We start from the raw sequence: 23,482 nt of genomic DNA, 5'->3' as shown, positions 1-23,482 counted from the left end.
GCGCCCATCCCCGCGTGTTCGCCCCCCCGCTCCGGCCGGGCAGCGAGGGGTGCGGTGGTGCCAGGAGCGGGGGCTGCTGAGCGGGGCGGCAGGCGGCATCCCTGCCCCGGGCCCCGCTCCTCGGCTCAGCTCCCCCATCTCCCGGCAGCCGTGGGAGCAGTAATGAGATGGAGCAGCAGAAGGACGGCGAGATAAGGCTGCCTGCGCTGCCCCAGCAGATTAAACGCTGGGATTAAGCAGGCGGTGCCAGCTCTGCTGCCTTTTTATCTCGCTGCTTCTCCCCTCTTATTCTCCCGCAGTCGATAGAGAACGGTCTCCGAGCTGTCAGCAAAGGAAATTGCTTGTTAACCCTTTGGGGACGGGCGGCAGAGCTCCCTGTACGGCTGCTTCTAAAGAGAAGCGGTCTCCGGGGGATGCGCTGCTCGCGGAGCCAAGCGGGGATGCGGGGACACCTTCCCGCAGAGCCCCGCATGCGAAGGAGAGCAACACAGGGCCGGGGGTGCCCAGGATCTGCAGCCAAAAGCCACCAGCGCCCAACCAGCACCATGCAGAGGCACTGATGTACTGGGGTTCCTGCGGGGTGAAACAGTCAAAGAGCAGAGGCTGCCTGAGCTCCACAAAGGAGCCCCGGGGACATTGCATACCCCACTTTCGGGTATCCTTGATGTTCCCTGCTTCCCCCAGCCTGCAAGATGTGTGGGCTCAGTGCTACATCTCTGTGAAACCAGAGGGCTGGGGATCCTTCTCTGGTCCTGAGGACAAGTGGCTCGGGCCAGCTGTGTCTGCACAGTACCGCGCATGGTGCTGGATCTCCTCCAACTGCCCAGGGGAGCCCGCTACCCAAACCCATCATTATTGCTCCCTGTGTATGTGAGTGTTTTGTTGGGTTTGCAGCAGCGAGGCTGAGCTGTAGCCCATCCCAGTGCTTATCCGTAGCGTGCTGTGCTGTGTGCCCGGGAGCGGCGTGCCCGGCGCGGGGGTGTCTGAGGGTGGGAAGCCGGCTGGAGAGCGCCGGAGGGTACACAGAGTGATGGCAGGATTGCTGCTCAGCACAGTCCAAACCCAAGCTAGGGAGTGCGTTAGCAGCTCGACAAGCTCGTTCTGGCATGTTTGGGGGTGCAGCTTTGGTGCAATCTTTCCCGTGGGGACCCTGAGCACCTCCTGAAGCAGAAGGCAGAAACACGGGGCAGAAACCTTCTGAAGCTCCAGCATCCCACTCGTGTACTAAGGCAGAGACCAGGGTAGGTAGGCAGCATGCTCAGCAGCTCAGAGGGATTTTCCGGCTGCCAGCAGGATGAAGTGGACTTTCCCAGCCCCTGCCCCCTCATATCACTGCTCCTGCCCGCCCTCCCCCTCGCATCCCTGCGCTGCACTGCAGCATGCCTTTGCCACTGGCACTTCATCTTCTGCAACTCCCTTGGTGTTGGCTCCTTCACCTGTCCAGGCGTCCCTTTTGGTGGACGCTTGAAAATGAAAACAAACCATATGAAAGCACAAGCTTTCGGGAGATCTGCAGGGAGCAGATTAGCCCCGGCTGGGGCAGCGGTCCCGACCGGATTGGGATGCTGCCCCACGGCTGCTGTGGAATGAGGGCGAGAGCAGTGTGCGAGCCCTGGGCAGCCAGAGCTGAGGAGCTGGAGCTGATGCCGTGCCGGGCAGCCGGGCTGCGCAGGCAGGCAGAGCCTGAATCGGGAGAGGAAACCAGAAACGATTGGCACGTGAAGGCTGGCAGGCTGGAGGCTGCGAGGGGATAGGATTGCTGTTTATAAATACATCAAGGGAGTAAACACAAGGGAGAGAAGAGAGCTATTTAAGCTAAGGGACAATCCTGGCATGAGAACAAATGGTAAAAACTGGCCGTGAATAAATTTAGGTTGGAAATAAGTGAGATTGTGGGACCAATTCCCCCCAGGAGCAGCAGGAGTAGAAAGCACAACTATGTGATGGCACTTTCTCTTCTCCCAGAGGCTGTCATGTGTGTGCAGTGTGCTGCCATGCCTGTGCAGTGAAGTCTAGAGGTGAGGAGCTGGGGTCCCCAGCTACACCCCTCTGTGTGACAGCCACCCTGGCTCCATGTGGCATGGGGAGCACAGCTCTCTCCAGCTTCTGGCTTGGCAAGTGCAGGACTCCTGGGGCAATGGTTTGCAGGGAGAGGTCTTTCTCTGGCACACGAGTTGGGCATGCTGTCACAGATGCTGATCCGGAAAGCTGGATGATGCCAGTGTCCCCCTTCTTTAATAGTCACTGGCAGCACTGGGGCAGATACATTGGGAAGGTGTCCTTGCCCATGTGCACAGTGCATCCCTCTGCCTTGCATTGCATCCCTATGCTCCTGACCAACCAGGAGCAGGAAGCCCTGGTCTAGATCCTGCCCATTCCTGGGGACGTGGGTTACACACTGACCCTGATGCAGCAGCCTGACCTGCATGCCCTGCCCAGTGCTGGGGCTCGGGTGTCTCCTACTGCTCTGCCTGGCCAGCGGCACAGCCTGCAGCACAGCTGAGCAATTGGTATTCCAGCAGCGAGCCTGCTTGGCATGAAAGGGGCTCTGCCAGCCCCACACGCCCACATCTCCACTGCTGGCTCAGGCTTAGCCAAGGGGACTCAGCTGGCAAAGGATGTCCTGTAGCACAGAGAGAGGCACAGCTGCAGTGGCAGGAGGGGTCCTGGCCTTTCTGGGATATGTCTTCAGCAGCCTGTGGCCCCCTTGCCCCACACTGTTTTCCCTCTTCCTTTGGAGGCAGGTCAGGGAGCTGCAGGAGATATTACAAAGCTTAGGTCTTCACAGGATAGGGGAAGCCCAAACCATCACTCGCGTGTGCTGTGCCAAAGGTGCCCTGCTCTGCTTGGGCTGAGGATGCAGAGCCTGGTGCCCCACGGAGGCAGCAGCCCCAGCCCCCATATGCAGGGCTGTGTCCTGCAGGAGCCATCCCAGCAGCTCTGTGTGGGGCAGGGAGCTGCACTGAGGGGCTGATAGTGTGGGAGATGGTTGTGCTACTGCCAGAGCTGGGGTCGAGCCAAACTGGCACCATTCCCCAAATCCTCCTGGGAGCAGAGAAAGGAAATGGTGCGACCATGCGTGAGAAGGGACGTTTGCAGTGGCAAAAACATCCCACTGGCTCAGAAAATTGCTGCAGAATCGGGCTTGAAATGAGTTGAAATTGCTGAATCCAAGCGGATCTCATATCCCGGGCAGTTGTAATGCTGGCGTCAGCGCTGCGGCTTCCCTCCCAGAGCACCCAGGCGGGGCCTGGCTGTGCTGTGCGGAGGGAGAGGGCTGTTGGGGATGGGGGGCTGCCACGGGGGGCCTCTGGCATGGTGAGGGGCTCCAGCAGAGCTGGGATCTGGGGCTGGGATGGCCACAGTGGGGGGCAGGAGCAGAGCAGGAGGCAGGGTGCGTGGGTGTGCCATTGCCCCAGCTCCTGTGCCATGTCTCCTCCTCCAGGAGCATCCCTGTGCCTCCAGCTGCCTGCACTCACTCAGGAAGCAGTGTTTCCAGTTTTGGAGGTTGCTTTCCTTTATGTCACAGCCTTGCCCGTGCTAATTTGCTCTCTGTGTGCAGGTACCTGGAGATGACCATCAAGGTTACCCCTGGGCTGGCATTGCCACCAAGTCGAGGGTGGGCAGCACTCTGGTGTTTTCCCATCCCTGTCCCCATCCCCATTATGTCCCAATGATGACTGTTCTCAGGGGTGCTTCTAGGCTGGGGTGACTGCTCCTGTGTGGTGTGCCCATGCCCAGGGCCTGCCCGTCAGCTGCATGTCCCAGTGGGGATGTGGGAGCAGGGCCGGATGTCCCAGCAGATATGTGGGAACAGAGCTGACTGTCCCAGTGGGGATGTGGGAGCAGGGCTGGGTGCCCCAGGCATGCAGGAGCAGGACCCCGTGGCACCACACATGGCGCAGCTCGTTCCCCTCACATGAAAACGTTTGGCTGGAAGCTTAGTGCGGCCTCTTGTCTCCTCAGAGCAATCAGGATTTGTCACTGCTTGCAATGTTTAACGTCGTCTTCCAGAGGCTAAATACCGTGGGGAGCCATGTAAGCTGCAGAAATACCTGCGTGAGCTGGGATCAGCCCGAGGCTAGCACAATGGACTGGCAGCACTGGGGATGGGGGACTGGGAATGCATGATGTTGGTCCTCATGCTCCCAGTGCTCACAGATGGGCTGCCATAAGCCAGGGTGAGGATGCTGGGGGTCAGCACCTTGCTCCCATAAGGCTCCCCACAGCAGGGGGGCTGGGAGGCAAGTCTCAGGGGCATGGAGGGCACCTGAGGGTCCCCAGAACTGTGCAGGGTGGGGAAAAAGATTCCAGGGTCCTCAGCAGTATCTAACTGGGATCTGCCTGCCGAGGCACAGGCAGCTATTTCTGTCAAGGTCAGAGTGTCTCCATGGGAGAGAGAGGAAAATGAGGGATTGTGTCAAGAAATTACCTCCCTAATGGGGTCTCCCCTGCATTCGAGCATGGTGTGGGGATGCCACCATGCACTGGCTGAGCAAGGAGACCGGCATGTGACACGGGAATGCTGCTTCTCCGGTCCAAAGGCTGCAACACTCATGGGTGCCCAGCAGGCAGAGCCAGGTGCCCAAAGGGCCCATGCCCCAGTTGCTATCCTTGGCTGGACATGTGTGCTACAGTCCTGGAAGGTGTTTTTCTGGGTCAGCTGCGGGGAGAAAATCATGTTCCTTGTGCAGGCAGGCTCTCCTCTGCTCTTCTTCCTCCTCCTTCTCCTTGTGCACTCCCTGTTATCTAATTGGATTTGTCGTGCTGGAAAGGCAAAGCCCTTCAGGACTGTGCTGTGCTCTCTCCAGTGCGATTTCACAGCTGGCCTCGGCACCCCAGTAGCCGACAAGTGAGTAACTCAGCTGGACGCCACGGGCACCCCTGCTCTCCCCATGCTCACCCACAGCAGTGCCCACCTGGCTGGAACACGGCCACCACCACAGCTGGACCTCCTCCAATCCTGCCCAACACTTGTCCCTGGCCCTAAGCTCTGTCCCCACGTGCCCCAGCCCCTGCATCCCATCCCCATCCCTCACCCCGCTCCAGGGTGATTGCCCTGCCGCCCGGAGATGTCTGAACTGACGCGAGATGGAAGCGTTCACAGAAATGACATTTTCTCCAGCCTGGGGAGCTTATCCTCCGTTTAAAGAAAACTAATATAGAAGCTGCCCTGGTGTGCCGGGGCTGATGGTATCAGGCTGGCAGCCGCCGGCGCTCACAGCCGCGATAAATCTCAGAAAGGAGCCGAACCGGCTCCAGCCGCTCCGCAGAGAGGGGCTGAGCCGTGTCCTGGCGGTGCTGCGGGGATACAGCGGCATCAGGGGACAGCTCAGGGCGGCTATGGTGGGGTGACCCACGGGGTCCCGAGGATGCAGGGAGCAGGGAGCCGCGGCAGGAATGGTGCCAGCGCTGAACTCGGCGGCGGGCCTACAGCAGGAGCCAGAGAGCTCAGCGGCGGCCCGCTCCGGCTCGGGGGCTCCCCTGGGGCAGGGGGCCAGGCCAGGCCGGGCGGGGCCGGGGCGGGCGCGGGCCCGGGGGCGGCGGTGGGCGCGGTGAGGCCGAGCGCGGGGCCTTGCTGCCCCCTACCGGGCAGCGCCCGCCCAGCACCCGCCGCCCGGCGCCGCGGGGCAGGGCCTGAGAGGGACGGGGTGCCCGGTCCTGCCGCCCTGGGCGCTGCCCGCTGTCTCCGCTCGCCGCCCTCGGTGCCTGGCCTGTTGCTGACCTGCCTGACGTCTTCCTGTACCTGTAACCAAGCTGCCAGATGGGATACCGGCCATGTCCTCATCATGGCTGTAGTTACATGTTGCTCAGGCATCAAGGCCTGCGGCAGGGATGGTGCTGGGGAGTCACTGCTGAGGTGATCAGGAGCTCCCTTTGTTCCAATCCCTCGTGCCACCACTGGCCTTTTCCTGCCTTGATGCAATGGAGCTCAAAGATGCTGCTCTTGACAGGGCCAAGCAGCCCTGACTTGTCCTGGGGTTGTGGAGGCTGAGAGACACCCTGCTCCCCATGCCAGCCCATGCTGGGTGAGTGATGAAGGCGGGTGCCTGGAAGCAGCAGCAGCAGCAGGAGATGAGAGGCTGAGGAGAGCGCGGTGCTGAGCTTTGAAGGCACCTGACAGGCTGTCGGGGCGCTGCCAGCCACACTGACAGCCGGGTACAGACACCCCCCCACCGCTGCTGCACTCTGATCACAGCCTCACCGTCACTTCAAAGCGCCCGCCAGGTGCAGGGGGGTTCCCATGCAGCCTCCCACCCCATGGTTCCACTCCTCCTGACCCACGGTCTTGCTTCTCCTGACCCACATGACTCAGATGCACTGAGGTCCCCAGCTCCAGGGACATGGATACCAAGGTACAAGGTAGGCATGGTCCCAAGCAGCACTGGCAGTAGGTGATGGCCCCCCAGGGCTGTCACTGTCTTGCCTCTGTGGGGCAGGGTCCCCAGCTGCAGAGCAGACACAGCTGGGGACCCTGGAGGTCCAGGCAGGGTTTCATGGTGGCTACAGTGAAATGCACGGCAAGGGACAAGGAGGAAGAGCTGAGGCACAACATTCCTAGGCACAGGGTTCACACAGTGTTCCTGAGACAGGTCATCACTATCCAGACAGAGACGCCCACCATGCCAGGACCCTGGGGGCTGCCAGTTCAATTTACCTGGGGTAAGACAACACACACCCCTATCCCAGCCCTGCTCTAGGAGGAATTTTCCATTCCCGAATGGAGGTTGGGGAAAGGCGTGTTTGTAGCAACCCCTTCCTGTCCCTCCCCTCACCCATCACCAAAGCAGCTCAGGAAGGCGTCTGCCTTGTTTGTCTCCAGGAGGGTGCAGAGGAAAAGCCTCACAGGAGGGAGCGATCCCTGGAGGGGACCAGGGACCCTGGGCAGCCTCAGGGGCAGCCTGCAGCCCACTTTCCAGAGGAGCCACTCTGCATGCAGCCATGCCGCTGCCCCTTGCCTGCTGTCAGGACGGGGAAGTTCTGACACCACCCCAAGACAGCAGCGCGCCCCAGCTCGTTGTTGGCATCCTGCGAGCCACCCGGATCCCCGGGCTGCACTACATGTGCACCCGGCCGCAGTCCCGCCTGCGCCGCCTTCTCTGGAGCCTGGCCTTCCTGGCCTCCGCCGGGCTGCTGGCCACCGGCGCTGCCGACCGCCTGCACCACCTGCTCTCGCGCCCCGTGCACACCCGCGCACGCCTCGCCTGGGCACCCCAGCTCCGCTTCCCGGCTGTCACCCTCTGCAACCCTAACCGGGCACGCTTCCTGCACCTCACCAAGCCCGACCTCTACTCGGTGGGAGAGTGGCTGGGGCTGGCCCGGGAGAACCACTCGCTGGTGCCCGAGATGCTGGCCGTGCTGGGGGAGGACCAGCGTGCCTGGCTGACGCGTCTGGCCAACTACTCACGCTTCCTGCCGCCCCGCCGCTCCGAGCGCACCATGCAGAGCTTCTTTCACCGCCTGGGCCACCAGATCGAGGACATGCTGGTGGAGTGTCGCTTTCAGGGAGAGCGTTGTGGGCCCCAGCACTTCACTCCTGTGAGTTCCCTCCGAGAAGGAGCAGGACAGCTGGGCTGCCCCATGGGTACTGGGAACGATGCTTCACCCCCACCCCAGCAAGGGTGGAGGGGTGGCAGAGTGGGGAGTGAGGCTGAGATGAGCCTTTCCAAGGGTCATGCAAGACTGTACCTCCCTTCCACCACCTCCATGGAACTGGAAAGGAGTTTCTGGACCTCATCCTGCTTGCAGAATACTCGGTCAGATCCCTGCCTGCTCCCTTACACCCGCTCTCTCCATCCCCAGGTCTACACACGCTATGGTAAGTGCTACACCTTCAATGGGGACCGGAGGAATCCACGTGTGACCCGCCAAGGTGGCATGGGCAACGGGTTGGAGATCATGCTGGACATCCAGCAGGAAGAGTACCTGCCCATCTGGAGAGAGACCAGTAAGTGGGGCTATGGCTCAGGCAGGGCACAGGTGAGGGGTGCTAGGAGGGAGGGTTGCTGGGCAAGCAGAGCACCCTGTGAGGGTACTACGGGTCAAGCAGGGCACCAGAGGGGTGCGGGTGCTGGGTCAGTGCAGGCATGCAGCACCTCTGTCCTTCTTCCACAGATGAGACATCATTTGAAGCTGGCATCCGGGTCCAGATCCACAGCCAGGACGAGCCACCCTATATCCATCAGCTGGGCTTTGGTGTCTCACCTGGCTTCCAGACCTTTGTGTCCTGCCAGGAGCAGCGGGTAAAGCAAGATGCTCCACAGCCCCCAGGGAGGTGCCTGTGGGCACTCAGCCCAGCACAGCCCTGCAGCGATGCCCTTCTCACCCCAACAGCTCACCTACCTGCCGCAGCCATGGGGGAACTGCCGGGCCAGCATGCAGGGGGAGCAGATGCTGCCTGGCTATGACACCTACAGCATCGCTGCCTGCCGCCTCCAGTGTGAGAAGGAGGCCGTGGTGCAGAGCTGCCACTGCCGCATGGTCCATATGCCAGGTGAGGGGTGTGCATGATGGTGTGAGGGGCACCCCCCTGCCCCAACAGGCCTGCTGGGGTTGCCCCAATTCCCTGCAGTCTGCACCCAAAGATCACCTCTGTCCCAACACTCTACACCCAAGGATTCCCCTGGCCCCATCCCTCTCCACCCAGGGATCACCCCATCCTCTCCACACTCTGGGTCAACCTGTGTCCTACCCTCCTTACACCACAGGTCAGCCCCTTCCCTGTCTGCCTTGTACCTGGGCCGCATCTGCCCCAGCCAACCTGCACCCAAGAGTCACTCATCCTCATGCCCTCTGCACCCTGCCCCACTTCCTCTGAGGGAGTGAGTCAAGAGTGGGGGGCAGAACCTGGCTGGACTCCTACCCTCCCAACCAGCTGTTTCTCCACAGGCAATGAGTCCATCTGCTCCCCTAATGTGTACATCGAGTGTGCTGACCACACACTGGGTAGGTGCAGCAGTGGGTGGGCATCTAGGGGCCAGCTGAGTGCTCCAGGGAGGGGTCTGGAGACTGGCTGTGCCAATGGGTGTCTGCCCCCAGACGCAGCAGTGGAGGACAGCCACGAGCGCTGCAGCTGCCCCACACCGTGCAACCTGACACGCTATGGCAAGGAGATCTCCATGGTCCGCATCCCCAACAAGGGCTCCGCACGCTACCTCGCCCGCAAGTACAACAAGAATGAGACCTACATTCGGTGAGTTGTCAGCGCTGGGGTATTCAAGGGCTGGGCAGGGGGCTGAGGACCTGGGCAACTTCCACTCCACTCCTGGTAGCATGCAGAGACAGGGTCCTGGCATACTCGGTCCCTGCAGCATCTTCTGCCCAGGGGTGTTGCCACTAGAGCTTCTCCCCAACTTCTCCACGTCTTCCCAGCCCTCCTGCCAGCACCTGCCCACCCCACTGTCTCTCCTGGCCTGGGACATGCCCCATCCATGTCCCCACTGCACCAGCCTGAATAATTCACGAGGGCCCTGGGAGCACCTGGGAGCTGGAGGGCTGGGAGACAGGGGAGGTTTGTGGGCAGTGGTGTAGGAGGGTTGGTTACCAGCCCTCTTTGCTGAGCACAATGGTGTCCCCACAGGGAGAACTTCCTGGTGCTGGACATCTTCTTTGAGGCACTCAACTATGAAGCCATTGAGCAGAAGAAAGCCTATGACCTTGCTGGGCTTCTCGGTGACTCCCCTCGCCTTCCTGTGGGGCCCTAAGGCGTGGAGCTCTGGGTCCCGGCCCTGGGAATGTGGGTCTGGTGGGGGAGGGATCACAGAGAGCAGCAGCCAGCCACAGGCTGGCTGAACGGTGAATGCTGCAGACTGTCCCCTATCCTGCATGTCCCCCACTCCCGCTGTCCTGCTGCCCCTGCCCCCATGACTGCTCTGTCCCCCACCATCCGGCAGCCCTGGCACTGGACGCTGCCCTGCTGGCCCACCCCAGGCTTCCTGTGGGCTGCACAGTGTCTCCTGGTGACCATCTTCCCCTCCTCCTCCCCAGGGGACATCGGGGGGCAGATGGGCCTGTTCATCGGTGCCAGCATCCTCACCATCTTGGAGATCCTGGACTACATCTATGAGGTGTGCTTAGCCTTCAGGGATGTGTCTCAGCAGTGGGTACAGACTTCCTGGGGAGGGCCTAAAATATGTGGCCACCCCAGAGGGCTATTACAGCCCCCAAATTGGGGAACACCCAGACAAAGGCAGTGGGAGGAGAAAAGGTCCCCCAGCATTCCTCAGTGACCTGAGGACAGTGAGGGTGGTGGGCAGAGGTACTGTCCCACTGTCCCTGGGTGAGCAGGGGAGCGGGCAGCAGTTCCGTGTAGACTGGGGTGTCTATGCACAGGGTGTTACCTGTGTTCAGGTCTGGGTCTGACCCCCCCATCTGCACCCAGGTGATCCGAGATAAGGTGAGCCGGGTCCTGCGACGCTCCAGGCCACCTCTGAAGAAGCCCTCGGGCAGCATCGCCACACTGGGACTGGAGGAAATGAAGGACCAGGTACCAACTGCAGGGCTGGGCTGCCTGGAGGCTGCGAGGACAGGGCCTGGGCACGTGTCTGCAGCTACACCAGGGGGAAGGGACATCGTCCCAAGATTGAGGGATGAGATGTGGCTCTTCATTTGGTGCCTTCAGGCTGCAGAGTCAGGGCAGTCCCAGGGAGGCAGGGAGCTGGGTGCTCGCGGGGGAGCTCCTGTGGACGGGCTGTGCTGGGTGGGAGGACTCGGGAGGTGGCAGGGTGCATGGAGTCTGTACCCACCCTATTGACTGCCATCCCCACAGAGCCCCTGTGAGACACTGGGCCGGCACGTGGAGGGCGCCTACAACGCGGGCATCCTGCCCAACCACCACCACCGCCACCACTACCCCCACCAGGGAGTCTTCGAGGACTTCGCCTGCTAGGCAAGACTGGGACTGGGGGGCAGCCCCCTGCCACCCCCCTCCCCAGCGTTCACATGGGGAGGGACTGCAGCACTGGGTGTGGTGGGCACGGGCCCCTGCCTTTCCCACCCCACTGCCAGGACCAGCCACACCGTTTGCCCCCAGTGATGCCACTGGAGCTGCCTCAGCACCGGCATTGGAGCAGCTCCCCGGCCCTTTTGCCTGTCCCCTCTGCTTGCCCCTAGCACGTGGGCTCAGCCCAGTTTCAAGCACACAGCATGGAGGGGGATGGGCATGCCGGGGGGTTTGGGGGAGCAGCAGGTGTGGGCCAGAGAGGCCCCGGTGCTGCACAGCATGAAGGGGGTAAGCTGAGGTTCCTATGAGTCCCTCTGAGCCCTCTCCTGCTGACCATTCCTGGGTGGTGGTCTCTGCCCTGCACGGTTTTCCCCAGGAGAGAGACATGCCTGGAACAGCTTCCCTCTGCCCAGGAACCACTTCCCCCCCTTCCTGCTGCAGGACAGGGCAGCACTGCAGGGCACCCCTCTGAGTAGCATGGCCCCCGTGGCCAGCCCAGGGACACCCCAGCTGCAGCCACACCTGCATGGCACCACCCTGACCCCTGGCACCACCACCACTGTGACACCCCCCAAACATCTGCCCACCCTTGCCCAACCTCATGCAGCCTCTCAGGGCTGCAGCCCCTCCATCACTGTTCCCAGCCAGACCCCTGCACTGTGACTCCCCCTGCCACTCCAGTGTTGGCCCCAAATAACCCACAGTCATTTCAGCACTGCAAACCTACTGCCTCCCCCGTCTCCTGCCCCAGTCCATTGTGAACCCATCCTCTCCTTGCCCAGGTATTGCCCAAAGTGGCTCATCCCTTGGTGTAGCTGCCTGGCACAGCCCAGGCAGTGTGGTGGGTCCTGCCCTCCCTCCCCTGCCTGTCGCTGCTCTTTTGCACCGTGCACGTACCCCTTGCCAAGCTCCCAGCCCCGGGTGCTGAGCACCCGCTGTGCCTCCCCCAGACTGTACATGGTTAGGAGGGTGCTCCATGCCTAGCACTGCCCGGACAGCCACAGTCCAACCTGCTGGCCGGAGCCTTGGCCACAACTGGTGCCCACAGTCCTCCTGCCTGCCCTGAGATGGCGGGACCCACAGCAGGACGCATGGCAGGACCCACAGCACTCCCCCTGTCCTGTTGTACATTGCCTCCACCCCCTCCACTGTAGCAGCAGACACCAGCGCAGGGCAAACTGCCCCAAAATATCTCAGGAGGGGGGGCGAGCTGGCAAAGCCCCCCTCAACACACACACTTGGCAGAGGGGGACCCCAGGGCAGGAATTTGGGACCTCTGGGGAAGGCTGGGGTTGAGCCAGGCAGCCTCTGGCCCTGCTGGTTTGGTCCCCATCCCTGGTGTCCACAGATGGAACATGGCCATGCTGTGCCGTGCCCAAAGCCATAGATGCAGGAGGAGCCATCATCCTTGCAGCCCTCAAGGCCCCACACATGGGAGGCGCAGGGTAGGGACCAGGGCACCAGCAGCCCTGGCTCTGGGTATGCATGGTCCAACAGCTCCCCCAAAGTATGCACCCACGTAAGCATGTTTCCCGTGGGTGCAAGCACCCAACTGCGTGGTATTCCATGTCCCCCTGTGTGGGGGGATGCACAGCAAGCCTCCTGGCAGGGCAGCCGTACTGGTGCTCCCCGGGGAGCCCTCCAGAGCACCCCATGCTAGCTCCCCATGGGGTTCCCATATGCCAACCTGCAAGCAGGAGGGTCCCCAAAGGGGTGCCACATGTTAGCCCAGGAACATGCCACAGCCATGCCAGCCAGCCTTACACCAAGGTCTTCTGCGGCAAGTGGGGGTGCAGGATGTGACCCCTCCCTGCCAGCTGGAGCAGTGGGCCCTGAGGGGGGTGGGCATGGGCACCATGGTGGGAGGGCCAGCACAAACCGCCCTCGTGCTGGTGAACATGAGAGATGTGCGTCACTGTTTTATAAATGTACAAATGCTCCCTAATAAAGAGGCACAAGTAGGTCCAGAGATGCCTGCGAGGACTGATGGGGCACAGAGATGGGTGAGACACCACCCTACAGGAGAGGTGGTGGTGGTGGGACCCAGGGAACACTTTACAGCCCTGTGCTCATGTGCGAGGGGTGCAGGGTGAAACAAACAGGGAGGCAGAGGGTGGGTGGAGGGGAAGGGGGGCCCTGCTGGGGCTCTCCCTGGCAGAGGTGCTCCTCCCGCTCCTGCCTTCTCCAGACCTTTCTCCATGTGGCCCAGCTACCCTGCAGCACAAAGAGGACATGGTAGGAAACAGAAGCTGACCTCTTGGTGAAGGCTGCCAGCACCAGGCACCACAGGTTTCCCTCTAAACCAGTGAGGGCTGAAAACACTTGAGTTAACTGGGTGCAACGGGGACACACAGCCACATCCCACAGCTCACACCATGCCCTGTGAGAAGAGCACTGAGGCTGGATGCTAAAGGGAAAAGCAGGGAAATAGCTACATCCTCCACATCTTTTTATCACCAAGAGGATTGGGTCCCTTTGGAATGAGACTGTCCCTGCCACCAGATTCTGACCCATCTGCCCCTCCAGTATGCCCCATCACTTCACCCACACCAAGATGGTAACTGGGAGCTCATGGTGCCTCCTGCTCTACAGTGAAGATGTGTCACAGGAGCTGGGAGAGCAGGATTGCGTGGTGAGCCCACAAAATCCTTCCCCAGCACATCCTCCAGCTCCTTCAGCATCATGCACAGGAGTGAAGCACAGCAGAAGGAAAGGCTGAGCTTCATACATGGCCCATCCCGGCTTCTATGCTAATAAGGTGGCCTCAGGACCATTCCCAGGAGCCCTGTAGTGATGACCTAGTGAAGATTTGACATATCTTTTTCTCTGTTGCTCTCAGCACCTCTGTTCTTTAATTTGACAACTTCCAGGTGCTATCTGGAAGTGACAGCTCCTGTAGTGTCTCCCACTTCTCCAAACAGGACAGGCAGATGAGGTGAACTCAGCACCACATCCCGCCTGTGACATGCCTCATGTCCCAGTGCAGATGGCACTGGGCTGAGGAGGGCCAGTGGGACAACCCAGGTTTAGCACCCCAGGGTCAACCACAAACCCCAGTGCTGTGGCCCCTGGGTGCCCCCTCCCACACTGTGCCTGTTCAAGGGCCACCAGGGGCTTGGTCCTCCTCAGAGATGGAGCTGCTGCCACCTGGGGCTCACCCAGCACAGCGCTGCTTGAAACACCTGTAATGAGCCGCATGAAATAGCTGAGGCATAATTAGAAGGGGATCCACTACAGTGAAACAGGCCCTTAATTTTAATGAGCACAGCCCTCTGGACAGATGCCAAGTGCCGGATCACAGCAGGACCGGCTGTGCTGGTGACAGCTTCTGTCACCGTAGAGGTGACAACCCCAGAAGACACAGCTCCTGTGGTGTCAGTCCCAGGGAGTAGGCACCAGGATGGAGAAGGCAGTGAGGATCTCTTCTGTCTGTGGGGTAGGCATCTCCTACGGGCACTTTCCAACGTGCCTCCACTGCCATGAACAATAATTACAGCTGTTCCCATAGCAAAGCTGCATTTAAAACAAAACCAAACCATCCAGCTTAGGAGCAGAGGGTTTGGAAATAAGCCCCGAAATGCAATGGGACATGTGGTCTCACTGCTGTCACTTCCTCCCCAAGCATCTCCTGCCTGGAGAGGCTGATGGTGACAGCCAACACCTGGAGAAAGGAGTGACTCTCAGCATATCTGTGTGATGTGCAAATGCCAGGCTCACTGCTTTGCTCTTAGATCATTTGCCCATGACCCCCTTGCTGGAAAAATGGACTGGTGGTGCCAATCAGTCAGGCCAGGCAAGGGACACCTGGCACCCACTTTCCAGCACTCAGCCCCTGACAGCAGGCAAGCACACTGGAAAAACCAAGGAGACAATTAAAATCTAAGTCCAAGCAAGCTTCCTGCCTCTTCCCCCAGTCCCAGAGCTTCAGGGTCTTGCATTCTGCCAGTGCTGAGGTGGTGTGGCCCCAGAGGGGACATCCCTGGGCATAGCCAGATATGCTGACACCCCATGGAAGGAAACCCCTGAAGGCAGGCACACACTGACAGCAGCTCTGCCTGCATCTACAGCTTTCCTTCTTCATTGAAATTCTCTGATTTCCCTGAGCTTGGCCAGAGAAAACCCCAACCAAAGCCTCTCACACCCTTCAGAGGGGCACAGCAGTATGCTGGGCATCCAAGGCACTGGATGCAAGCACACCCTGGCACCTCCCTGTCTGCTCCTCCTCAAGCAGAGCAGCTTCTTCTGCCGTCACTTAGAGAGATGAGGAAATGTTTGCTGGAGTTGGGTCCTGGCCTGTGGTCGGTAGAGCTGCTCCTGCAGGACCAGCAGTGAGGCACCACTGGCCCCTTCCCAATGAAAGCACAGGGAAGAAAAGGCATTGCACTTCCCCTTGCCCTCCAGCCCTTTCCTGGCACGGCTGCAATTCCTATATCCTCCCAAAGGTCACCCATCAAACCGATTAATATTGCTGGGGCTGAAGTAGCTTTGCCGTGGAGTTTAGCACAGCCTGAAGTGACCCAAGCAGGGCTAGAGAAGCAGGTTTAGCCTTCCCTGCTCACAGGCTCACTGTTGTGTTAGCAGACACAGGAAAACAAACCAGGGTGGGGGGAGAACAGCAGTAGCTTGTGTTTTCCCCAGTTTGAGTCCCTTTCCTTGCCGCAGTGCAGAAATGAGAGGGGAGGCATGAGGGGAGACAGGTGCCCACTGCATTCAGACATTCCCTCTTGTGCTTCAGAGTGCTCTGAACCACCCCTTCACTCTCTCTTCTGAAAAACTTTCCAAGAGGAAGTTGCTCTGCCTCTCTTGATGGCTGTGGTGAGCCAGTAACACTTAGAAAATTTCTGCAAGGGAAGCAAAAGTCTACAAGGCAGGAGACAAGTTTTCTCCTGCCTCGTTGGTAAAACTGACCTTTCACTGCTCTGCCTCCACAACTGGAGAAGCGCCAAAATCCACAAAGTACCGGTCAAACCTGAAGAGGGATCCCAGAATGTCTCTGTTTGCTCAGCCGCCCACATCAGTACCCAGGGCTGCTCCTCCCACCCCTTTCAAAGGTGTCACTGTCCCAGTCTGGCACCCTGCCTGCACCTGCCAGTCCTACGAGAGCAGGAGAAGGGCAGAGCACAGCTGTGCCCATGTCCCCATTGTCACAGGTCTCTGCATCCTTCTTTGGGGTTTCATAATGTTTTAATGCTGCAAATAACCTGGAAAACACTAGAACAGTTTCAAACCCTGCCAGCTCCCTTGAAAAGGAAGTAACAACCGTGCTGGGAGTGCCACGAGCACTGTCATTTCTTCATACATGTGTCAGAGCAGGGAGGCTCTGCTGGTATTGATAGTGCAGAGCGTTAAGTATGCAAATACCTCTAACTCGGTCTGGGCAAACAGCAGCGAGGCAAGAGCAACTTTATCTAGACAGTCTCATTATAATTAAATGACAAGTCTGGGTTTCTTTTAACAGCCAACTTGATTTAAAGCCACTTTATTACCAGTTGGATACTCTTCTAATGCCTAATCACATCTTAGGACTTGGTCTGCTTTTCAGAGGATAAATGTATCTGTAACACACCTGCATCTGCCTCCCTCCCTCTGTCCCAGTTTTCCACTTAAAGGGAATTAAGGATGTGCTCAGGGAAGATCAAAAATAGAAATACTCAGTACAAGCTAACAGTTACTCTCTGAAATATAATAAAATTATATTTAAACATATACACTCCAACACCATGGCTACAGAGTCTAGAGCAGGAAGAGATGAATGAGGTATCTTTGGAAAAGGCATACCACACAGCCCAGGGGCTCTCCATGAGCTTTGCTGAGCACTACCAGCCTTGGTAAGTAATAGCAAGTAGGTTCAGTTAATTTTCTTGGGGGTGTCTCTTTGATACATGTACTTCATGAAGCAGTAAAACATGATAGGTGAAGGGCTGGTGGGAAGAGGACATGGAGTCATGAAAATCACGCCTGGAGCAGGCAGCATGGGCAGGGAACAGTCCCCACACCTCATAATGCAAATAGGAGCTGTAGGTGATGAAAACAGTCCAGGACAGGACTACGGAGCTCTGCCCAACTCCGAACTGGAAAACACAAGTGCTGAGAAGCCCTGAGATATAAAACAGCCCAAAAAAGGGTGAAAGCAATGCAGAGAGGGCAGATCCAGCACTAGCGATCCAACACAGGGCTCAGGTCCAGTGTCGGGCCTGGGAGTTTACTTCAGAGCTGATCCCAGATCCTGGAGGGGAGAGTTCAGCTCACTTGAGCAGCTTACTCAGGTAAAGGATGTTGCAGGTGCTTGGGGACAGAAGCATCTCTGTAAGGAATCTGTCCTTCCAGCTGCAGACAGAATTTATACAAGCAGCCAGCACCTACCACCACACAGACCCCCACCAGAACACCCACAGGAGCCTCATGAAAGAATCAGCCAGACCCATCGCTACATCTCTCCATTTTATTAGTGTAAATGCACCCCATCCCCCCTCCTTCCCCCCCCCATTAAATACAAACCAGGAGCAGAGAGCGGCTCCTCAGTCGCTTTCTCCTTAGGAGATGCACAGCCAAACCCTCTGCCATGCCCATCAGTGTCGGGCACAATGTCCCTCGACCCTGAGGGCAGCCCCACAGCGGGGAGGGATCCCACCTCTGTCAGGAGGCTCTCGTCTGAGGGCTGTGACCTCCGACGTCCTATCAATACTGCGAAGGCCGAAATGGCCTGGGTCATGGTTCCCATGGGGAGCAGCTCACGGTACGTGAAATCAGCAGGATTCCCTCTGGCACTCCCTACACCCACCAGCCCCAGGGGCCAAGTTCCTCACACCCCAACCAGCCAGGAGCACTCCAGCTCATTGCCAAGTGGCAAAACCCCAAAACCAACATCCTTATTGCTCTTTTGGGATGGGATGTACCCCATTCCACTGTCCAAGCTTGTGGCAGGCACAGGGACATGTCCCTCCCTGTAAACCAGGCCAATGCTCCAAAGGAGCAAGGGGCACAGTCCTGTCCCAGGACAGTGGGGGAACTATGAGGGATCACTCCAGGCCCTGTGGCAGTCACGGCCCTGCAGCAGGGGGACTTTGGGCTCTACATTCCCCCAGTTGAAGGGGAACAGCAAGAGAGGGCAGCCCATCTCCCCAGTGCTCAGCAGCAGGGCCAGGACAGAGGGATGGGACCAGCAGCCAGCAGCTCTGGATGAGGAGCCAGGCATTCCAGCCTGCAGCTCAGTGACTCTGATCCCATCTTGCCGTGGGGTCTGCACAGCCGTGGCCACTTGAGAAAGACCCAGGCACCCTGGGCTGGCAGACCCCGGCCTGGGCAGTCCCAGTGGGGCAAGTCACAGGCTCGGACACCAGCAATCCCCCTGCAGCCGCTGGAGAAGGAAGACAGATTTGGGCAGCAGAAGAAGTGGAGTGGGCGGGCAGGCATGGCATGGCAGGGCCAGGCCCTCCAGGATCCAGGGTTCAGGTGCTGTTCCCCTGCTCCTGCTCAAAAAGGACCATGGCCAGCTGGGAGCGAGAGCCTATGCCCTCCAGGCTGCTCTGTACACAGCGGTGGTAGATGTCCTCACTGAGGCGAGGGTTGCAGGCCTGGTGCCGGTAGCGCTGCAGCAGGGCAGGCTCCACTGCCCGGAAGACATGGAGGTTGGAGTACTTGATGAACATGTCGTAGATGTCCAGGGTCTCCAGGATGTCCTCATTCTCCTGCACGTCCCCCGCCATGCGGGTGCGTGCTGCCATGTAGTCAGCGTTGTAGAAGCAGGCTTCATGGAAGACATCACGGTCAAAGCGCCCCATGTCCCGCAGCAGGTCCAGCGTGGTGGGTGGCACCTGGTTGTGGTAAGCGATGGCTGGGTTGTAGCCCTGGAAGTGGATGGGGAAGAAAACCTGCCAGTTGTTTATGGTGTTCATCCGGCAGCGGTTCAGGAAGTCAATGGTGACCTCTGTCCCCACGCCAGCCACAAAGAAAAGTGTGTCCACGGGATGCTTCTTGGAGATAATGTCCATGACCTTGATTTGGGAGGGTGCATCTGTCTTAACACTGATCCAGGGGATCTTTATGTCTGCATACTTGCGCTCATACTCAGTGATCTGGGACTTCACAGAGGCGAAGATGTCATTCTGGGTGACCTGCTGGGCCTCAAAGGGGTCATAGATGAAGAGGAAGGTGAGCACCGCGTTCTCACTGCTCTCAAAAGCGGCTGCCGCGTAAGCCTCCAAAAAGCGGGCAGCGTAGTCCCGGTCGTGGGCCGTCAGCGGCAGGATGACATTGATGCGACTGGCCTCCGTCACGTAGGGCATGGGGATGATCTCCACCTCGCTGAGGGGCCGCACCAGGTGCACTCGCTTAGTGACAGAGTGGCTGTGCCCCTTCTGGGTGACCACCTCCACCTGAAGGTCCAGCGTGTACTCCATGCCACGTGTGGGGTCGAAGCGCCTGTATCCGTTCACCAGCTGCTGCTTGCGGACATGAAGCACTGGCTGGTACTTGCGGTTCAGCTCCTCCATGGCCGTGGCCACCACATCGGCCACATCCGCCAGATCCACACCATGCAGCTCACACTTGGGGGAGCCATCCACACAGGCATAGACCTGCTCCTCTGTGAAGTAGTCCCAGCGTAGCACCTCAAAGCGGGTTTTGGGCTGGAATGGGGGTGGGATGCCAATGGGCCATGTGGCGACATGATCCCCATCAGCAGACAGGCTGCTGGCATTCTGGATCTCCATCTGCGAGACAAGAGATGGAGGAGTGAGAGCCAAGGCAGGCACAAGTAGATCTTCCAGCTCTGGCAGCACTCAGGTTGACTTCTGATACTCAGAGATCAGCCAGAGCTGGCTCAAAGAGCAGTGCCAGAACAACTCTATCCTCAACCTGACTCCTGTCCAGCACCTCAGGTTTTCTCCCCCACCCTATGTAGCCTTTGTGACAGATGTCTGCACTCTTCTAGCTTCATCACCCTGAACCACCACAGCACATCCAGGACCCATCTAGGTCCAAAGCTGCTTTCCAGACAGCACCACTGCCTCTGTAGCCACATGAGCTCAGCTGATCCTGTCCAACAGAAGGATCAGGTGAGAAACCCGCAGAGAAATTAGAAAGCCCACGGGGATGACAAATGGAATCAAGGCCCTCCCAGCCAAACCAGGTCTCACCTGGAGCTGCTGGATCTCCTGATAGGTTCTCTCAAGCTCCACCTGTGCAAAGTACTTGTGCAGCCGGTACATCTGGAGGGGATCCAGCACAGGGTGGACAGTGAAAGCACTCTGGAAGCGGAGGTCGGTCTCCCGTTCAGGGTCTGCGTTCTTCCCCAGCTCAAAATAGTGGTAATGCAGACCCTGTGCCAGCCAGGAGAGATAGGTCACAGCCAGCCCGAACCTGTACTCCCACACCACCAGATGCCAGCACAGCAAGCTCAAAGGATGTCAGGGTGCAACAGCTAGTCCTCCCAGGACCTGGGAGCCCAAAGGGAGGAGGGAAAACACTGGGCCAGGATCCAGCCATCTCTTCTGCAGAACCTACCTCATGTTCCTCAGCACAGTTGACACCTGTGTAGTCAATGATGCAGCGGCCCAGCCACTCATCGGGCCGGGCACTGAGGATGTCATTGCGGCAGCTCTCCAGGTGCTGCTGCAGGAGCAGGAGGAGGCTGCGGGACAGCAAGTAGCCAAACCCTCCATAGCAGTAACGTCCCTCAGTGTCCCCACCGATGAACTCCTCAGGACGACCCAGGTAGAGGTGGGTGTCAATGCTGAGGTGGGCAACCAGGCGGCTGATGCGGTGCGCCTCTGTGTAGGTATCATCCTGCACCAGGAAGAACCAGTCGAAATCATTCACGTAGTGGTCCAGAAGGTACCTGACGGTCTGGTACATGTTCCAGATGGGCCGTTCATCACTGTGCGTCACCACCGTCATGCCATGGGGCACCTTGCGGCCCCGCGTGCCTGTGAAGTACACCAGGCGCTCCAGGCGGTGGGCCAGCGTGCGGTTGACAGCCACCCCCAGTGTGTTCAGCGTGCTCTTGGAGGTCAGCACGCCCACAAAGAGTCGCTGCCGCATCCCCAGCTCTGTGCTGATGTACCGGGTCCTGCAAGAAGATGACAACATATGGCCCCTAGGGCACTGCAACCCACCCCAGCCTGCACCCTCCCCGTTGTAACCAATGGCACCAACCTCGGTTCCTCTGCAGGAACTGCTCCCAGGCTTCAGCCAGGCACACAAGACATCACCCCAGTGTCACCAGCTGCTACTACGCCTGTGTCAGAGGCACTGCAGAGCACTTTGCTGAGGTTCCCCATCAACTTGAGACCAAGGGGGACCCTACCTTCCCATGAGCCGGCCAGTCCAGCTCAAAACAGATGCTCTCAAAAGGCTGAGCACAGCTAAAAGCAGGAAACAGGGCTGCACAATCCGGCTCTAGCAGGGACATGACCCATCAGATACCCCAACCGTGAGGCTAGCCGCAGCCCCATCCAGGTGCTGAACTGGGAAGCACCTTCCTGCCACCCCTGCCAGACATACTGCTCTAGAGCAGGCAGGCAGGCAGGAGAGCCCGTGCTGACCTCCCTGGGGAAGCCAGGCCCCACACAGGTTGCTGAAGCCAGCAAGGAGCTGGTTGTGTCCCCCTCCCCACCACGGCCCCCTGCTGTTGCACTCACAATGACTTTCAGGTTTAATTCTCCCAGTCTGGAGCAGTAGCAGGAAGCGACCCCCCCATCACGTCCCCCAACCGCCGCCTGGTACACAGTGGCCCCATTCAGCCCCCTTCATCCACCCACCACCTCGCCAGGACAAGGAGGCCCTTTCACTGCCTGTTCCCTGTCATCCAGGGGACGCTGGGACGGGGCTGCAGCCGACTCCGACTCCGGAGCAGGCTGGCGTTTACAGCACTGGGAGGGGTTTACATGCCACTACGGGAGGGATCCCTGCTCGGACAAGAGGGGACCGTAGCAGGGTGCCCGGCAGCACGTGCTGCAGCACGCAGCCTTCGCACAGCGGGCAGCAGCATGGGCAGGAGGCTCTTCCGCTGCAGGCTGGGGATAAGGTAAAGTGGGGCACAAGGGAGGAAAGGAAGCAGCTGGGAAAGGCACTCGCAGTGAGGAAAAACCCGTCTGCAGCCCTAGGTGGCTGAAGGGAGGGCAAAGCACACCGCTGGGCCTTCTGTCACGCCCCCCTGTAAAGCCCCCCAGCCCCGGCACGGCAGGCACCTGAAGCTCGCCCGCAGCTACCCCCAGATAAACCCGGGCAAGCGGCGGCCAAACTCCCCCAGCCCGGCCCGGCCCCCCCCCCGCACCTGACGGCCTTCTTGGCGGCCCTGCCGGGGCTGGGCGGGCGGTAGGGCACGACGCGGGGCTCCCAGTTGTCAGCGCCCAGCGCGGCGAGCACGGCGTTGGGCCTGCGCGCCGCGTTGCCGTTGGCGGGGCCGGGGGGTGGCGCGGGGCCGCCGTCGGGGAGCGGGCGAGTGGCGGGGCGCGGCGGCGGCCCGCAGGGCTCTTCCACCCAAGTGACGCTGAGCAGGCTGAGAGTGAAGCCCAGCGAGACGCCGATGGCGACGGGCCCGGCGGGCCGCAGCACCGACAACACCAGCGACAGCCGCATGGCCGGGACGGGACCGCGACCGGGGACGCCTCCGGCTGCCGCTGGCGGCGCCGCCGTCCGACGTGTCACCCGCGGGCCCCGCCCTGCCGCGCGTCACCCGCTCCGGCCAATGGCCCGCGCTGCCACCGACGCGTCACGGGGCGGGGCGGCCAACCGGGGGCGGGGCAGGCGTGAGGGCGGGGCCGGGTTGCCGGGAGACCGCGCGGCCGGGAGCGCCCGCACCCCGCGGGACAGCGGCCGAGCCGGGCCGGGCCGGGCCGGGGGCGGCGCAGCGGGGCTGCCCCGTGCCCTGCACCCCGCGCCGTCAGCGCCGCGGCGCTGCGGGATGGCAGGGCAGCGCCTCAGGCCCCGGCTGCCGGCTCACAGAGCGGAAAGCGCATCCGCAGGGAACCGGCACCTGAGACGGCTTTAGGGCGCATTTTCCCGGCCCTTTGTGCCCGGGACACGGGGACTGCCGTGGGGCCGTGTGTACCCTCCCCGGGACAGCCCAAAGCACGGCGCTGGTGAATTCATGGTGGGCTTGAACCGCCACGTTCCCCAAACCGCTGCCCCAGGGTCAACCCCTCGGTGTGGGTGGTGGCTGAACTCAACCTGGAAGTCCCCAGGAGGTGACCAGTGGTCGGGGGAAGAGTGGGGTCTGAGTGTCTGAGGTCAGAGCAGCACAGTGTGGGCTGCGGGCTGCAGGAGGCAGCTGATCACGCCGGGTGCCTGGGGAGCAGGCATTCCAGGAGAGCAAACGGCGGCTGGAAGACCTTTGGATGCACAGCAGCAAACCATCCCGGGGCTGGACGAGGGCAGGCAAACAGCAGGAGATCCCAGCAGCAAGGACCCTTATCATGTGTTTCAAACGGGAGCAAAGGGAGCTCCTCCAGCTGGGGTCGGGTCACCATCCCATTCTGAGCTGTCTTGCAGCACAGATCCACCGGACCGCCAGAAAGAGCCCCCCGGGCAGACAGAGCT

At 60.2% G+C, this 23,482-nt stretch overlaps 2 protein-coding genes across 5 annotated transcripts in view; one reads left to right on the top strand and one right to left on the bottom strand.

Moving 5' to 3' along the window:
• Positions 1-10,888, top strand: part of ASIC4 (acid sensing ion channel subunit family member 4) — a 61,105-nt gene extending 50,217 nt beyond the window's left edge. For 2 of the 3 annotated variants that reach the window (XM_069021559.1, XM_069021560.1), the window contains exons 2-10: positions 7,804-7,948; positions 8,116-8,243; positions 8,335-8,494; positions 8,890-8,946; positions 9,040-9,193; positions 9,581-9,672; positions 9,988-10,067; positions 10,382-10,486; positions 10,769-10,888. In XM_069021559.1, the coding sequence (XP_068877660.1) occupies positions 7,804-7,948; positions 8,116-8,243; positions 8,335-8,494; positions 8,890-8,946; positions 9,040-9,193; positions 9,581-9,672; positions 9,988-10,067; positions 10,382-10,486; positions 10,769-10,888 (1,041 nt within the window). The remainder of the gene's footprint in view (positions 1-7,803; positions 7,949-8,115; positions 8,244-8,334; positions 8,495-8,889; positions 8,947-9,039; positions 9,194-9,580; positions 9,673-9,987; positions 10,068-10,381; positions 10,487-10,768) is intronic. The other variant, XM_069021561.1, reaches the window with a different exon arrangement.
• A 5,513-nt stretch (positions 10,889-16,401) lies between these two features.
• CHPF (chondroitin polymerizing factor) lies at positions 16,402-22,598 on the bottom strand. Of its 2 annotated transcripts, none has more exons than XM_069020860.1 (4): positions 22,218-22,598; positions 20,447-21,011; positions 20,080-20,262; positions 16,402-19,653 (listed from the first exon to the last, which is right to left on the bottom strand). In XM_069020860.1, the coding sequence occupies exons 1-4, from the start codon at positions 22,520-22,522 to the stop codon at positions 18,391-18,393; spliced, it is 2,316 nt and encodes a 771-aa protein (XP_068876961.1). In that variant the 5' UTR covers positions 22,523-22,598; the 3' UTR covers positions 16,402-18,390. The 2 variants fall into 2 exon arrangements, with proteins under 2 accessions (XP_068876961.1, XP_068876962.1); XM_069020861.1 differs by lacking the exon at positions 22,218-22,598 and adding an exon at positions 21,098-21,405 and having other exon boundaries at positions 16,403-19,653.
• Positions 22,599-23,482: the final 884 nt, after the last annotated feature.

The sequence above is a fragment of the Aphelocoma coerulescens genome, chromosome 7 (genome assembly GCF_041296385.1).
Source record: "Aphelocoma coerulescens isolate FSJ_1873_10779 chromosome 7, UR_Acoe_1.0, whole genome shotgun sequence".
NCBI classification, from domain to species: Eukaryota; Metazoa; Chordata; class Aves; order Passeriformes; family Corvidae; genus Aphelocoma; species Aphelocoma coerulescens.
Note: the sequence above shows the minus strand (reverse complement) of the source record. Positions and strands in the feature narration are given on the sequence as shown.

Excerpts from the sequence above, each read along its gene's own strand:
- CHPF (XM_069020860.1), bottom strand. The coding sequence starts at position 22,522 with ATGCGGCTGTCGCTGGTGTTGTCGGTGCTGCGGCCCGCCGGGCCCGTC. Across the intron at positions 21,012-22,217 it reads GCCGCCAAGAAGGCCGTCAG|GACCCGGTACATCAGCACAG; the intron begins GTGCGGGGGGGG and ends ATCTTCTTGCAG. Across the intron at positions 20,263-20,446 it reads ACTGTGCTGAGGAACATGAG|GGTCTGCATTACCACTATTT; the intron begins GTAGGTTCTGCA and ends TGGCTGGCACAG.